This window comes from Otolemur garnettii, unplaced genomic scaffold (genome assembly GCF_000181295.1).
Source record: "Otolemur garnettii isolate 467f Iridium unplaced genomic scaffold, OtoGar3 scaffold00021, whole genome shotgun sequence".
NCBI lineage: Eukaryota > Metazoa > Chordata > Mammalia > Primates > Galagidae > Otolemur > Otolemur garnettii.
Genome location: NW_003852416.1, coordinates 206,084 through 220,450, shown reverse-complemented (window position 1 = coordinate 220,450; position 14,367 = coordinate 206,084). Strand labels below are relative to the sequence as shown.

At 49.2% G+C, this 14,367-nt stretch overlaps 1 protein-coding gene across 1 annotated transcript in view; it reads left to right on the top strand.

Annotated features, from left to right (window-relative positions):
- Positions 1–35: 35 nt before the first annotated feature.
- Positions 36–14,367, top strand: part of HTRA1 (HtrA serine peptidase 1) — a 53,909-nt gene continuing 39,577 nt past the window's right edge. Inside the window, exon 1 of the mRNA XM_003787097.3 lies at positions 36–630. Within this exon, the coding sequence (XP_003787145.3) occupies positions 147–630 (484 nt within the window). The 5' untranslated portion in view covers positions 36–146. The remainder of the gene's footprint in view (positions 631–14,367) is intronic.

The following is a 14,367-nucleotide window of genomic DNA, read 5'->3' as shown; positions in this document are numbered from 1 at the left end:
CCCCAAGGCGGCTCGTCACCGCCGCCAGGCCAATGGGCTGGGCCGCGCGGCCGCGCGCACTCGCACCAGCTGCCCCCGAGGCCCTCCTGCACTCTCTCCGGCGCTGCTCTCCGGCCCTTGTCCAGCTCGCCGCCGCCGGAGCCACCATGCAGTCTTCGCGCGCCGCGCTCCCTCCGCTGTTGCTTCTGCTGCTGGCAGGGTCCGCTTCGGCGCAGCTGTCCCGGGCCGGCCGCTCGGCGCCCTCTGCCACCGGGCCCGCTGCCGGGTGCCCCGAGCGCTGCGAGCCGGCGCGCTGCACCCCGCTGCCGGCGCACTGCGAGGGCGGCCGTGTCCGTGACGCGTGCGGCTGCTGCGAGGTGTGTGGCGCTCCCGAGGGCGCCGCATGCGGCCTGCAGGAGGGCCCGTGCGGCGAGGGGCTGCAGTGCGTGGTGTCCTTCGGGGTCCCTGCGTCGGCCACGGTGCGGCGGCGCTCGCAGGCCGGCACCTGCGTGTGCGCCAGCAACGAGCCAGTGTGTGGTAGCGACGCCAACACCTACGCCAACCTGTGCCAACTGCGCGCCGCCAGCCGGCGCTCCGAGAGGCTGCTCCAGCCGCCGGTCATCGTCTTGCAGCGCGGCGCCTGCGGCCAAGGTACTCCGCGGCGCGCCGCGCCCTGGCACTCCCCAGTCTCTCCATCCCAACCCTGACCTGCCCCTGTGTGACAGGCCACGTTGCGAGGGGTTCAGAGCACCTACTTGCTGGCAGAGGCGGGCAGGGCCCTGGGTGGCAGCGTTCCGCAGGTTCTCATACTACCGAGGTTTGCGCCCAGCGGGTGCTGGCGCGCTCTGCCCCACAGCCCAGGAGTGACGAGGCGTCCCGCTTCGTGGTCCCCGCTGGGTGCCCTGCGGGGATCCGGGTACCCGGAGACAAATAAGATAGAAACGTGGGCATAAAGGGAGGAAAGTTCAGCACGGGAAACTGCGCACGGAGCATAGCGGCTGTGGGGCCACAAGAATTCGTTTGTGGGTTTCTCTTCTCTGCTCCGCTTCCTCCTTTACGTTTAGCCACGCATTAACTTTATCATGGGTTCGCTCCGTGAAAACTTGATTTAACTTTTAAGAAGCAGTGTGGCCCGTCTCGCCCCTGTTTCTCCAGGTCGTCTCCCGGCAGGGACCGGCTCAGTACAGTAGACTTTGCAGCAGCGTTGCTGCGTGTCTTGCTTCTCTTATTTTGAGCCAATCCTACAAAAATGAAAGTGGCTCTTTCTGAATAAGCTGAACCGAGCTTTTTGGATCCGGGTCTGGAGGGGCGGAGAAGGGGCTGGGGTAGGGATGAGGAAGAAGTGTGCCTCTCTTCCTCCTCTCCTCCTCCGTAGGCATCTTTTCTGTGTCAAGGCGACCTATTTTGCGAGAAGAGGTGATGGGAGGGGGACGAAGGATTGGGGGGCGAGGTGTCTAAATCTCTCGTGGGACCTTCTGGAGAGATGCTTCTCAGGTCCAGGCAGAGATGCCATGTGGAAAAACCATACAGAGTTCAGTCTTGGCCAGTCTGGCGGCGGAGGAACCGGCCAGCGGCCAGCGGTGCTTGGCAGTGCACTTGGCCGTAGCCCGGCGCTGTTGCCGTTTCCTCAGCGTGGGCAGCGCCGGGAGAGGGGCATAGGAGAGCCCAGCGCAGAGGGGCTGGTCTAGGTTTTTCTTTACAGTACTGTGGTCCAGCCTGCCCAGCTAGGGCCTGGCACAGTTTGGCTCACGCGGAGAGGAAGGGGACAGAATGGTATTGGGAGAAATTGGAGATTGTGTATTTCACTAAGACAGGAGCTGGAGCCCAGAGCCTGAAGGTAATTCAGCCAAAGAGGTGTGCAGTTACCTTGCGGAGCAGTGATCAGTAGACTCAGGAATGGGCTTGGCGATAAAGCATGCTATGGATTACCGGGTCTGTGTGCCCTCATTCAGTGGAGGGAGTTTCTGCTGTCCTCCATGTTAGAGGTTTTTAGAATTTATTTTTGATTTTTAGACATAGGGTCTCACTATTGCCCAGGCTGGCTGCACACTCCTGGGCTCATGTGATCCTCTGGCCTTAGCTTCCATGTAGCTGGGATTAAAGACACTTGTTGCCAGACTTGATTCTCGTTCTTGTTTTATAGGTAGAGAAATTGATGTTAAAGAACTTGCCTAAGGTCACTCAGTTGGAATTTGAACCCAGACAGAAGCCCAGAGCTGCAGCCCAAGGCTGTGGGAGAGGGTCAGGTAGGGCAAATTCCCAGAGAGTTGGGAAATGCATCCCAGAGTTGGGAACAGCATGAGCAAAACCTGAGACTTGTCTGGGAGGTGGTGAATAGATTGGTGTGGCTGGGAGACATTTGGGAAAGGCAGCAGGAGTGACCCAGGTTAGTGGCCGAGTGTCCCAGGGCTGAAGAGGACAGACTGTGCCATGTATGCGGATGTTCATGAATCAACACTGCTCAGAGACAGCCTCCCGTAGGAGGGCCCTAGTGATGGAGTGCAGAGTGCACTCGGGTGGGAAGTTAGGCTACTGCAATAGTCTGGGTGTGAGGCGATGACATTAAAAAAGTGTATTTTTGTCAAAAACAAGCCAGCTGTTACTGTTTATAGTCTCACTGCACGAGGTCCTGAGTTTCTGGCACTCCAAGAACCACCTGATTTATTGCCAGTGAGGCAAGTCATTTAATGAGCTTTGGAGTTGGCAGAGTGCTTAATAATTGACTGGGCTGAGTCCTTGTGTGGAGAGGAACAGGTCCCTCATTGGCCATCAGGCTGACAGTGGGCCCTGGGTGTGCCAGTGAGGGTACGTACAGCCTCAGAAGAGTGAGTGTGGTGGCCTTGAAAACAGGGAGAAACAGTGAGGGTAGAAGACTGTTTTTTATCCTTTCCTCCTATTGCAAATATTTATTGGGCTTTGTGGTGTGTCTGACACTGTTTATGTGTTTGTCTGCCTAGCACATAGGCACCTAATAGATATATGGGTGGATGGGTGAATGAATGAATGAATGAGTGAATGAAGAAAAACAGTGCTTGAAGTGTGCCCCCATCCTGTTTTACCTTAGTGGTAGGCATTACTTTGCTGTGCCCCTCTCTCATCGTATGTTCTCGCCTTCACTTCCCAGAGGTGTCTCAGAGGACAAGGGCCTGGGAGCCAGCAGACTTCATTTGGTCCAGCCAACCGCTCCAGGGCTCAGCAGCTGGGTGCCCACAGGCAGGTCACTTGACGTCATTGTTATGAGGTGTGTTGGCCAACGGCTCTGGCTCAGAGGTTGTTGGAAAAGCTATTTTAGCTGGCATGGACGTGGGAGGCCTTTTTGAGACTAGAGGACTGAAGTTGGAGCAAGTCATTTAAAGATGTGGGGAAAGAGTGCCTGAGGCAGGAGCTGGTTCTAAAGATTGTAAGGGGGTGTATCCGGACCACCCAGAGGCATTTCCTACCTTCCCTGGAAAGAAGCCCAGTATGCCAGGGAGTCAGAGGTAGGAAATGCCATCAGAACTGGGGTCTCTAGGCAGGTGACTGGCACTTTGGGGTCATGGTAGATCTTTAGGTGGAGAAATGTGTCACTGATCAAAGATAAGCACTCTCATCTGTAAGCTGTTTATGAAGACTCTTCAAGAACATCTCTAATCGCAGTTCTGGAAATGAAGGCGCATCATCTGTGTCAGAAATCAGTGCACTGTCAGGCTTTGGATAGGAAAATACACAAATATGTTAGAGAACAAAGATCTGCCATGTCCCAATCTCCTGTCAGATTACCCCTTCCCCCCCCAAAAGGAATTAAAATTAGGAATGGGATAATAGTAGTAAGGACTAATTTATATTTTGTTAGCATTCTGTGCCAGGCATGCATTAACTTATCTGATCCTCATAAGGGTTAGGTGAGGTGAGTGCTGTAGTCTTCCGTGGTCACAGCTGGGCTGCACAGCACTTGCTTGGGTCTGGAACCCTTGCTTCTGGTTCCAGAGCCTTGCTCATAACCACCATGCTGTGCTGTTGACAGAGCAACGGAGATTGTAAACCAACCCCAGCTAAGCCACAGCTCATAGCTGACATAAACAGTGTTCCAGATGGCCATGGCTTTAGGATGAAATGGGACAGACCACAGCTCTTACTCCGCAGGTGCAGAAGTCTGAGGATAAGGTTGCTTCCCGCTGCCGTCAGTGCAACCTTCCCAAAGAAGAGCAGAGGGGCCACGTAATGCTGTTTCCAAGGCAGAGTTGCAGACTACAAACTCCTCTTGAGGAAGGAAGGGCCCTTGGGAATCCCTAAATATTCTGAAGACCAGGCAGTATTACAGACCTCAGCTGGGAGGGAGACTTGAGAAGGACTCCCCAAATAACAGAAGCTTTGTCCACTTCTCCTCCTAGTACTTCCTTCTGGGAAAGTGTATCCCGCCCCACACAGCAGCCCAGACAAGCTGTGAGGTCTATAAGCTGCAGGGGGACCTGGAACAACCCCCTGACGGTTTTCAGGATGCCCTGGTCCTGATCTGACCCCAAAGACTCTGAAGATGTAGGCTTGTGCCAGCACAGCCTGCAGGAACCCAACGCTTAGACTGTTGGTGTAGTGACTGCTTGGATGCCTGGACTGTCTGTATAATCTGCCTTAGTTCAGGTTGTGCCTTGAACAAATAATTGTTGTTAGCTGAGTGCCAGACACTGTGTAGAGCTGGGGGGAGACAGAGTTGACCAAAAACAAAGTCCCTGCTCACAGGGAGCTGGTATTAAACACAAACGGGGGGAGGGGGGCACAATCCCTTCTTCCCTGGGGTTGCATTTTCCATTGCTAAAGAACAGCATTAGCTAGAGAGTAATTTTCACTACTGGCAAGTCAAATATACCTTTTGTCACTTAAAAAATAAGTATGCTGGGGACCTGAGCTTCATCTTAGGGCAGAGTTGGTGGAAACATTAGTCGCCAGCTTTTAGTCATTTGAAACTTGGAAACTCGAAGGTCTTGGAGCAGTTACAAGGCTTTGCTTGCTCTGGTTGGCTGACGTCTTTTACTGCTCTGTTGGTTTTCCTAAAGAGTTAAAATGTTAAGGTTTCATAAAATTAGGAAGTCAACAGGATCAAAAACCAAGTGTCTGAGTTACTTCATTGTGTCCAGGAAAGCTGTAAATAGGTTACATTAGAACTTAAAATAACAGTATTCAGTAAATGATTAAGGCAGGATCCATGAGCTAACTGTGGTCAGACCCAACACCATGGGGCTGGATTCTGAGTCCACTGAGTGATCCTGGATGAGTTTGTTTCTCGGATTCAGGAGGCAGACTTTCCATGAGCTTATACTTGTCGTAAATAAGTACCTCTGGTTAGGCTGAATGTGAAGAAGAAATCAGGCTTGGCAGTGGTTGGGGTTTCCTTGGAAGACGAGGTGGGGTGGGGGGCGGTGGGACAGTTCACAACAGACCCTGCCCTGTCCTGAGTTGTTACCTGACCAGGTGACCGCCCCCCCCCCCACTACCTCTTGGAGCTTCAGCAGTGAGGGGATTGGACCCTTCTATGTAGAATGGTCTATGATGTTTATAAGGAAACCAGTCTCTGAGAAGGTTGTGGTCGCCTCATTCCTATTTTAAAGGCTGAGCTGGCTTCTTTAAGAGCTACCTTTTCCCCTTAAATTATTGATGGTTAAAGCCAAGGTCGGCATTGAATGGATGTGACCCATCTCAAGCCTGATTGCCTTGTACCTCATCTTTGCACCGGTCCCCGGGAGGCCATGGGGTAATGTCCCCACCTCCAGGAGATGAGCTTCAGTGAGCCTCCCATCCCTTGTCTCTTCCTGGGGCCCCATGGCTTCTAGAATGGGATTCCCCTGAGCCAGTTCATCTTTTCCCTCTCCTAATTGTCTGTCATTGATAGGAAGGGAGGGAGGGGACCCTGCTATTAACAGACACACTGAGAGTATAACCATTCTGAATGGTTTTCTGAAAGGCTCCAGAGGCAGCGTGGAAGTTGGAGCAATTCAGCACTGCTGTGTGATGTGTGTGGAGAACCATAGGGAAATTAGCCAGGGGAATGTGCCTCAGGACAAAAATTAAGTGGCAATGAAGAGGCACGGCTGTCATTGTGGGAAAGATGTGGAGTTCAGCTTTTGGAATCAGTGATGTGAGGGCTATTCCTAAATTCATACAGAGCATTTATTGAACACCTGCTGTGTGCTCACCCGTATACCAAGTATAGGGACCCAGGTGAGTGAGGCTTGGGGCCCTAGACCTCAAGGTGCTTTTGTAGTAAGTCATATGATGCCCAACTTAATTTAAGGCCTGCGCTTTTGGAGTTAGATCACTGCTTTCTGAATGTGTGGCTTTTTATAGGTGACTTAATCTCTAAGTCTCAGTTTCCTCATCAGTAGAATAGTAACAGAAATAATAATATGTACATACCTATCTCTTGGGGTGGCTGCAGGAGGAAAGGACTTGCTGACCTGAAGTGCTTAGCACTGTGCCCAGTGCATCAGTGCAGTTTGGTCAGTATTAGCTGTCATCACCACTGTCATCAGCATCCGGGCACTGACGAGGGAGTCAGGTCAGTGGGAAGAATGCTGGAAGGCTCTCGTCTCCCTGGAGAGGAAGCTGGTCAGTGGGTGAGGACAGCTTCACAAAGAAGGGGAGGTGTGGGACTTGTGTCTGGGAGGACTCAGAATTTGCCAGTTATTATGTTGGAAAATGCTGTCCAGGCAGATGGGCTCTAAGCTGTCACTCTCTGATGGCCCCATCATGGCCTGTCTCATCTGATGAGCATGTGACTTCTCTGGACTAGCCAAGTATCTGGACTGCCTGGAATTTTATAGATGTCATCTTGTTCACCCTCCCTGGAGCCCGTGACACCCAGGAGGTGGCCGTTTATAGAAGTCCTGGGACCTTCTTGAACCATACTTGGTTTGATTTGTTTCCATGTTCTAGGAATTCCACACAAGGAAAGATTTGTCATTTCTTAAGAGGAAAAAAAAATGGTTTGGGAGTCTAAGGATACCCTGTTATTTTAGATTCTAGGACAAATTGTTGAGTAAGCATATTTCATAAAAAGCATCCTCCACAGCATCGCGTGACAGCAGCTGGTCCCCTGTAACAGGATAATCAGGTCGCCTTGTGCACACAGAAGTCTAAGGGCATGTTGTTGTGGCTGGAATTTCTGATAATTTCCAAATTTCAATAACCCGTCTTAATGAGTCAGAGCCTTGTGCAATATTTTCAAACCTCAGGAACATCTTTTTTCATTTGTTGTGCAATAAAATCTTGAGAAGAAGATGGTAGGCCTGGCTGTGTGCTGACCTGTTTTTTCGCAAAGTTTGGTGAGATTTGTGGTAGAATTCCCTTTCACATAGTCTCTGGTGAGATTTCATCCAATCATCTAACACTTGAGTCATCCCACACTCTGTGACTAAGAAGAGCTCTCTCTCTGGTGCCAGTATGCTCGGCAGTTGCTGTGTGTGTGTGTTGGGGGGGGGGAATGGATGGACAGAGTTCTGCCAGTTGGGGCAGCCCAGGCAGATGGCTGCCAGCTGGGAACTGGGACGGAAGGCTCGGCATTTAGCAGCCACATCTGCCTTTCTCTGGCTCAGAGTCGGCTACCTGGGGTGTAGGGGTATTGCATTCTCTAGGACAGTTAGGATGGTGGGAAATGTTGCCAGACGGAACAGTGTCCCGATGAGCTATTGCCGCCAGGCACTCTCTGGGAGCTGGGCGCTGTGCTAATTGTGTTACAGGCCTTGCCTCCTTTTCTCATAGCCGCCTGGGGAGGGAGGGAGGAGGGTTATCTTGGCTGCCTAGCTGAGAAAGTAGAGGAGGCCGCAGGAAGCTAATTAGAACTTGTCCAAGGCCAGCCAGGAGGAGGAGGAGGCACAATCAGGATTTGATCAGTCTCACTCCCAAACTATTTTTGAGATTTCTTTGACTCATGTGTATTGTTTAATCTTCAATATTTGGGGGCTTTTCCAACTATCTTTTCTGTTTTTAATTTCTAGTTTAATTCCATTTCTGAGAACATACTTGGTATAATTTCCCTTCGTTTGAATTTGTTAGGGTATATTTTCTGGTCTAGAATGTGGTCTATCTTGGTAAATGTTCTGTGTGGGCTTAAGAAGAGCATGTTGTGAATGGAAAAGAAGCCTAACTTTGTAAAATAAAGAAGTTTATTCTGAGCTGAATTTGAGGACTGTGGCCCAGAACCATGCCCAAGAAGCCTTGAGCAATGGATTCACTATGGTTGGATTACAGTTTAGTTTTATGCATTTCAGGGAAATAGGAATTACCGTTATGTCAAAAATCAGTGCATGGAAGGCATACATAGGTTTGTCTCCAAAAGGTGGAACGTTTCAAAGGGGTGGGGGACCTACAGAACATAGGGTTTATTTATTTATTTTTTATTTTTGGAGACAGAGTCTCATTATGTCGCCCTTGGTAGAGTGCTGTGACATCTCAGCTCACAGCAACCTCAAACTCTTGGGCTTAAGTGATTCTCTTGAGTCAGTTTCCTAAGTAGCTGGGACTACAGGTGCCCACCACAATGCCCGGCTATTTTTTTTGGTTGCAGTTGTCATTGTTGTTTAGCAGGCCCAGCCTGGGCTCGAACCCACCAACCTCGGTGTATCTGGCTGGCGCCCTACTCACTGAGCTATGGGCACCGAGCCAGAATATAGGGTTTAAAGACTCTTTGATTTGTAATTGGTTTAAGAAATGAAGCTTTGTCCAAAGGCTTGGAATGTTTTAAGATAAGGAAATATGTTAATCAGAGACAAGCTACTGGCCATGTATTTGTTGTGTATATTGAGGACCTGCGTGTTTGTCTGGATTAGCTTTTGGCCTGTTAATGGGGGTGGGGAGGGCATGATGAGGTCTGTCTAATCTCCTTTCTCATGGCCAGCAAGGTTAGAGTATCCCCTTGGTTACGAGGGTGGCCATGCCATGGAGTCTGGGTGGAGGGAGCCTTCTGATCTTTAGTTCAGTGCGTTCTGCAGTTGCTTGGCTGGGGTGCTCTGTAAACATCAGTCAGTCAGGTCTAGTGCATGGACAGTGCCATGCAGGGAAACCACATCCTTACTGATCTTCTGCCTGCTAGTCTGTCAGTTCCCGAAAGAGAGAAGTTGAGGTCTCCTGGGTCTGTTCTGAAACACTGAACCCCTGTCTCTGTTAGGGACCATCAGGGTTAGAAAGCCTGGGATCCAGCCCCACTTGGGACTTTTGGATGAGTTGCTAATTCCCTTCACCCTCAGTTTTCTCATTGTCAATGGAAAAGAAGCCATACTCTGTAAAATAATTTAAAGAGGTTTATTCTGAGCTGACTTTGAGGCCTGTGACTTGGAGCCACACCCAGGAAGCCTGGAGCAAGTGGGATCTCCGTGATGGGGTTTATACATTTTAGGAAGACAGAAATTACAGGTAAGGTCGTAAGTCAGTATGTGGAAAACATACATTGGTTTGGCCCCAAAAGGTGAGACATCCTGAACTGGAGGGTCCATAGGTCATAGATGAGTTTAAAGATTCTTTGGCTGAGAATTGGCTGAAAGTAAAGTTAGACTCTGTCTAATAGACTAGGAGTCAACACAAAGGAATGCTAAGATAAGGGTCTGTTAATTGGAGACAAAAAACAGGACATATGACTCAAGTGGTTTGTTATGTATATTGAGGACCTGCAGGTATGTCTTACATAGCCTTTGGCCTGTTAATAAGTCACAAAGGACATCTCTAAGAAGAGAGGAGGACTTGCTGAGGCATATCTGACCTCCTTTGTCTTGGCTAGCAACTCAGTTTTAGGCCAAGAGTGGGTCCAGTCAATCAGCTGCTAGATGGAGGGCAACCTTAAGATTTTATCTTAGTTCACATCATCTACAGCAGTGATGCTGCCCAGGAGATATCAGCAGGATACTGTGAGGGTCCGATGAGATCTTGGGTACCAAGCTTCTTCATCAGCTGGAGGTACTAAGGCAAAACACTTGCAAGAGATTGGACCCTCGAGTTGACAATTCCAGATCCTTCCAGGACTACTGGTAGGACTTGTACTGAGACTAATAGAGGTGAAAGGATAGAAAAAGTAATATGCCCACAGGTGTCAAGGCACTGGTCTTCCCTGGGCATGCTTTCTTGCCCCACCAAAACAGAGTAGCTCTTGGCCAAAGGACTCAATTTTCAGGACATTGGCCCTCTGTTTCCGGAATGCCAGAGGCAAAGTTTATTGTCATCATCTCTAAGGGTAAAACGCACTGGTCCAAAGCACCAGCATCCCCATCATGACATGCAGCAGACACTCCTGCTGGGGAGCTGTGCTCTGCATCCCAGGGCTCTTCCCAGGATACACTTCTGTGTATTGTCTTCTGGTCAGGAACTGGCCTGAGCTGAGGTTTCTGAGATCCTACCCTGACATTGCCTCACCAGTTTGACATTTTTGGTTCTGAGAAATGTGGCCCAATATGGTTCCCCCTTCACTGGAAGAAACACGTGTAGGAAAAGTCTGATGATAGCACAGGAGATGCAAGAGGAGGGGCAGGGATTTGAGATCTTTCTGTCTGTGGGGTTCTGTAATGTGCCCCATCTGCAGCCTGTCCCCTGGGAACACCTGTCATTGGCCAGCCATACAATCCTTCTGTTCTCTGCCCTCACCTTCCACACCCATCTCTAACCATATCAGCTCCCCGTGTTCTTGTTTGCTCACATCCTATGGGCGAGGACGCCAGCTTTATTGCAGAGACACTGGTGGCTGGCCAAAGCCCCCAGCTAACTTATGGAGGAACAGGATTCCAGGGTATGGAACCTCAGGGTGTAAGGTCCTTACAGGTCCTATAGCCCAGCCTTTTCACTTTACAGATGCAGAGACTGGGGCAACCCAGGGAACATGACTCATAGCTCTGTAGCTCATCAGTGGGGGCCAGTGTGGCCTGTGTTTGATTGAGACCCAGGGAGGAGTCCTAGAACCCTTCCATCTCATCTGCATCCTCTTGTGGGAATAGCTAGGAGTTCGGGAGAGGCCAGGGCCCCGCTCAGGGTTTTACTGTGTGGCTGGAGAAACAGGGGGTGCCATTCACTCAGTCTCCTTCTTCAAAATGATATTAAACAAAAATTTTCCCCCAAAAAATAATCTTCTTGGGTTGGAAGATGACTAAAAAGCTGCCCATTGGATGACTGATTTCTTCCTTTAAGAGTTGTAAGGACATATAAATGCCTTTGAGTGATAATTACAGTGCATTTGGGGAAGAAATGTGTATAAACATCATGGCAGACATGTCAATGATATAGGACCGAGGTGCTTCAGTGTCTTTTCAGCTGTGGTTGTGTTCTTTTTGGGACAAATATATCAGGTTTCTGCTCTCTCAGCATAAAGGCTCTTTTCAGTTTCTTTTCTTATGCTGTTGAGACACGATGGAAAATGCATCATGGACATATTGTACTATCACAGTTTTAAAGTTATACATACAATTTAGTCACTTCAAAAATAAAAAAAAGGAAACAAGCCAATTTCATGATTTCACCGTTACCATCTTTCCAGCACCTTTATCATTTCTGTTCCAAGCGTTATCATCAGGCGGTTAACTGTTCCCTTACTTGTGTCCATTAGGGCCATCGTTGCTGTTGCAGACAGTGCTGAGATGAGCGTGTCCATGGTCACCGTTATTTCTGTAGCTGGGGTTACAATAACTGGATAGAAGAATAGGAGATTTTTAATGTCTGTGGAATATTGCCAAATTATTTTCCAGAAGAGTCGTAGCAATATTTGTTTGGCATCAGCTATAAAATTTCAACCTCTAAAGTCAGAGAGAAACCAAAAAAAATTCCCCGTAAGAAATTATTCAGGAAAAATGGAAGAGGATGGAACTGGATTGGCCATTCTTCCCAGTTGGTAGATTATCTTGTCAGTCTTACAAGTGACTTTTATTCTCATGTTGATTGATTTTAAGGGTTGAGCAGTGTTTGTGGAGAGTGACTGCTTCAAAACTGGTTTATCTAGGGATGGGGGTGTTTGATCACAGACTGTCTCACCTGGCAGGGCTTATGTGGCTGTCAGATCATCCAGGCCAACACTATCTTAGGCAAGGAGTCTGGGGCCAGTGGGGGAAGTGAAGGCCGGAGGTCACAGCCACGTATGAAGGAGAGAGAACCTGAGCCTCCCAACACAAGGCTCGCCACTCTGGGCCTCCCAGTTATCAGCTGTGTCCACGATGCAGGAGGCCGAACTGTTTTTGTTCATTTCGAAAAGTAAAGACAAGACAGAAGTATAGTAGGGGCTGCACATAAAACTCAGTTTTCTGGTAGTCACATTAAAAAAGTAATAGGAGAGGCCAGGTGCAGTGGCTCATGCCTGTATTCCCAGCACTCTGGAGGGCGGAGGCAGGTGGATTGCTTGACCTCGGGAGTTCCAGACCAGCCTGAGCAAGAGTGAGACTCCATTTCTAAAAGTAGCTGGGCATTGTGGTGAGCACCTGTAGTCCCAGCTACTTGGGAGACTGAGGCAAGAGGCTTGCCCAAGAGTTTGAGGTTGCTGTGAGCTATGACGCCAGGGCACTCTACTAAAGGCAACCAAGTGAGACCTTCCCCCCCAAAAGGTAGTAAGAAATAAGCAACATTATTATTGTAATTTTAAAAACAGTTTTATTGAGATAATCACATACTATAAAATCACCCCTGTAGGCTCTGTGCCTGTAGCTCAAGTGGCTGGGGCACCAGCCACATATACCAGAGCTGGTGGGTTTGAATCCAGCCTAGGCCTGCCAAACAACAATGACAACTACAACCAAAAAATAGCCGGGTGTTGTGGTGGGCACCTGTAGTCCCAGCTACGTGGGAGGCTGAGGCAAGAGAATGGCTTAAGCCCAAGAGTTGGAGGTTGCTGTGAGCTGTGAGCTGTGATGCCACAGCACTCTATTGAGGGCGATAAAGTGAGACTCTATCTCTAAAAAAATAAAAATCTGCCCCCTGTAAAGTCTACAATTCAGCATTTTTATGTATTTACAGTTGTGCTCCACTAATTCCAGAACATTTTCATCACCCTGAAAAGAAACCCAAGATCCATCAGCAGCCATCCCAGGCTGCCCCCAGGCTGCCCCGTGCCCATCCCCAGGTAAACACCAGTCCATTTTCTGTTTGTACAATTTTTGCCTCTTCTGGACATTTCATAAAATAGGAATCAAACAATAGACAACTGGTTTCTGCACAATATTGTCAAGGTTTGTCCACATCATAGTGTATATTGGTACTGCGTTCCATTTTGTGACTAAAAAGTCCCCCTTTATGTGGATATAGGAAGACCAGACTTCCATTTTATCTTCTTTCCATATGGGAAATTGCAGTCCCAGCCCGGAAAGTCACTTTGCAAGTCCAGCTGCTGAGGTGATACTGATTGGCTCTATTGGAAGACACAAAAGCACATGGCTCAGGAAGCCAGCCTAAATAAGAGTATTCTATACCGATGGGAAACATCAGGAAATGCATCAGATTTATTAAGTCATATAACTTTTCTGGGAGCTGGAAAGGACGTTGGAAACGGTCTCCTCCTTCATCTTACCAGTGAGGTAATTGAGGCCCAGAAAGGGGTGGTGGCTTGTCTTGGGTCCAGGGGCCCACTTTTTGCTTCTTACTCGAGTCAAAGTTTCTTTCTGGCGCCTAGCTCATTTTTAACAAGTTCTCATTCTCCTCCTCATACCTGGAGAATAGCAGTTCATCAGCAAATGGGTGCTGGGTGCCACGCAGGAAGAATTGGGGTCTTCCTGGGCGGGGGGCCCTGCTCATCCTTGCCAACTTCCCTAGGGTCTCCTCTCCTTTCCCGAAGCCTCAGCCCTGCTCCTCCACCAGGGGCACAGGCTGCCCTGGGCAGTGTTTCCTAGCCTACTGCTGGAGGAGGCTGGAGGCTCGATAGCTCTGGTGGTTGCTGGAGGCTGCCGGAAGGCTTAGAAGGCCGAACTGCCCTGGCAGGTCCAGACATAACAACCACAGGAGTCAGAGCAGGAAGAGAGCCCAGCTGAGAAATCTGCGAAGGTCAGGACTGGGGCCAGATGCTTATCAAGAGAAAGTTAAGAGTGTTTTTGTGAACTGAGCAGTCAGCTGTTTCCCCAAAGATAATAATAGACACATCATGTTGAGTCTCCTGGAGAATTCTGAAAAAAAAAATTGTGCAGTGGAATTGACGGGGACCATTTTTTCCTAACACATACGATAGGCTGGGGAAGACTATCAATGTGGTGAAACCAACCAAACCCAGGCATTCACCACGGGTGTGTAAGAAAGGAATTTTTTTGATAATGAGACTGAAAAGTGATTTTCTTTTTGAAATGGAGTTTAACTCTGTCACCCTAGGTACAGTGCCATGGCGTCATAGCTCACAGCAACCTTGAACTCTTGGACTCAAGCACTCAAGCTTGAGCAAGATCCTCTTGCCTCAGTTTTTCTTTTTTTTTTTTT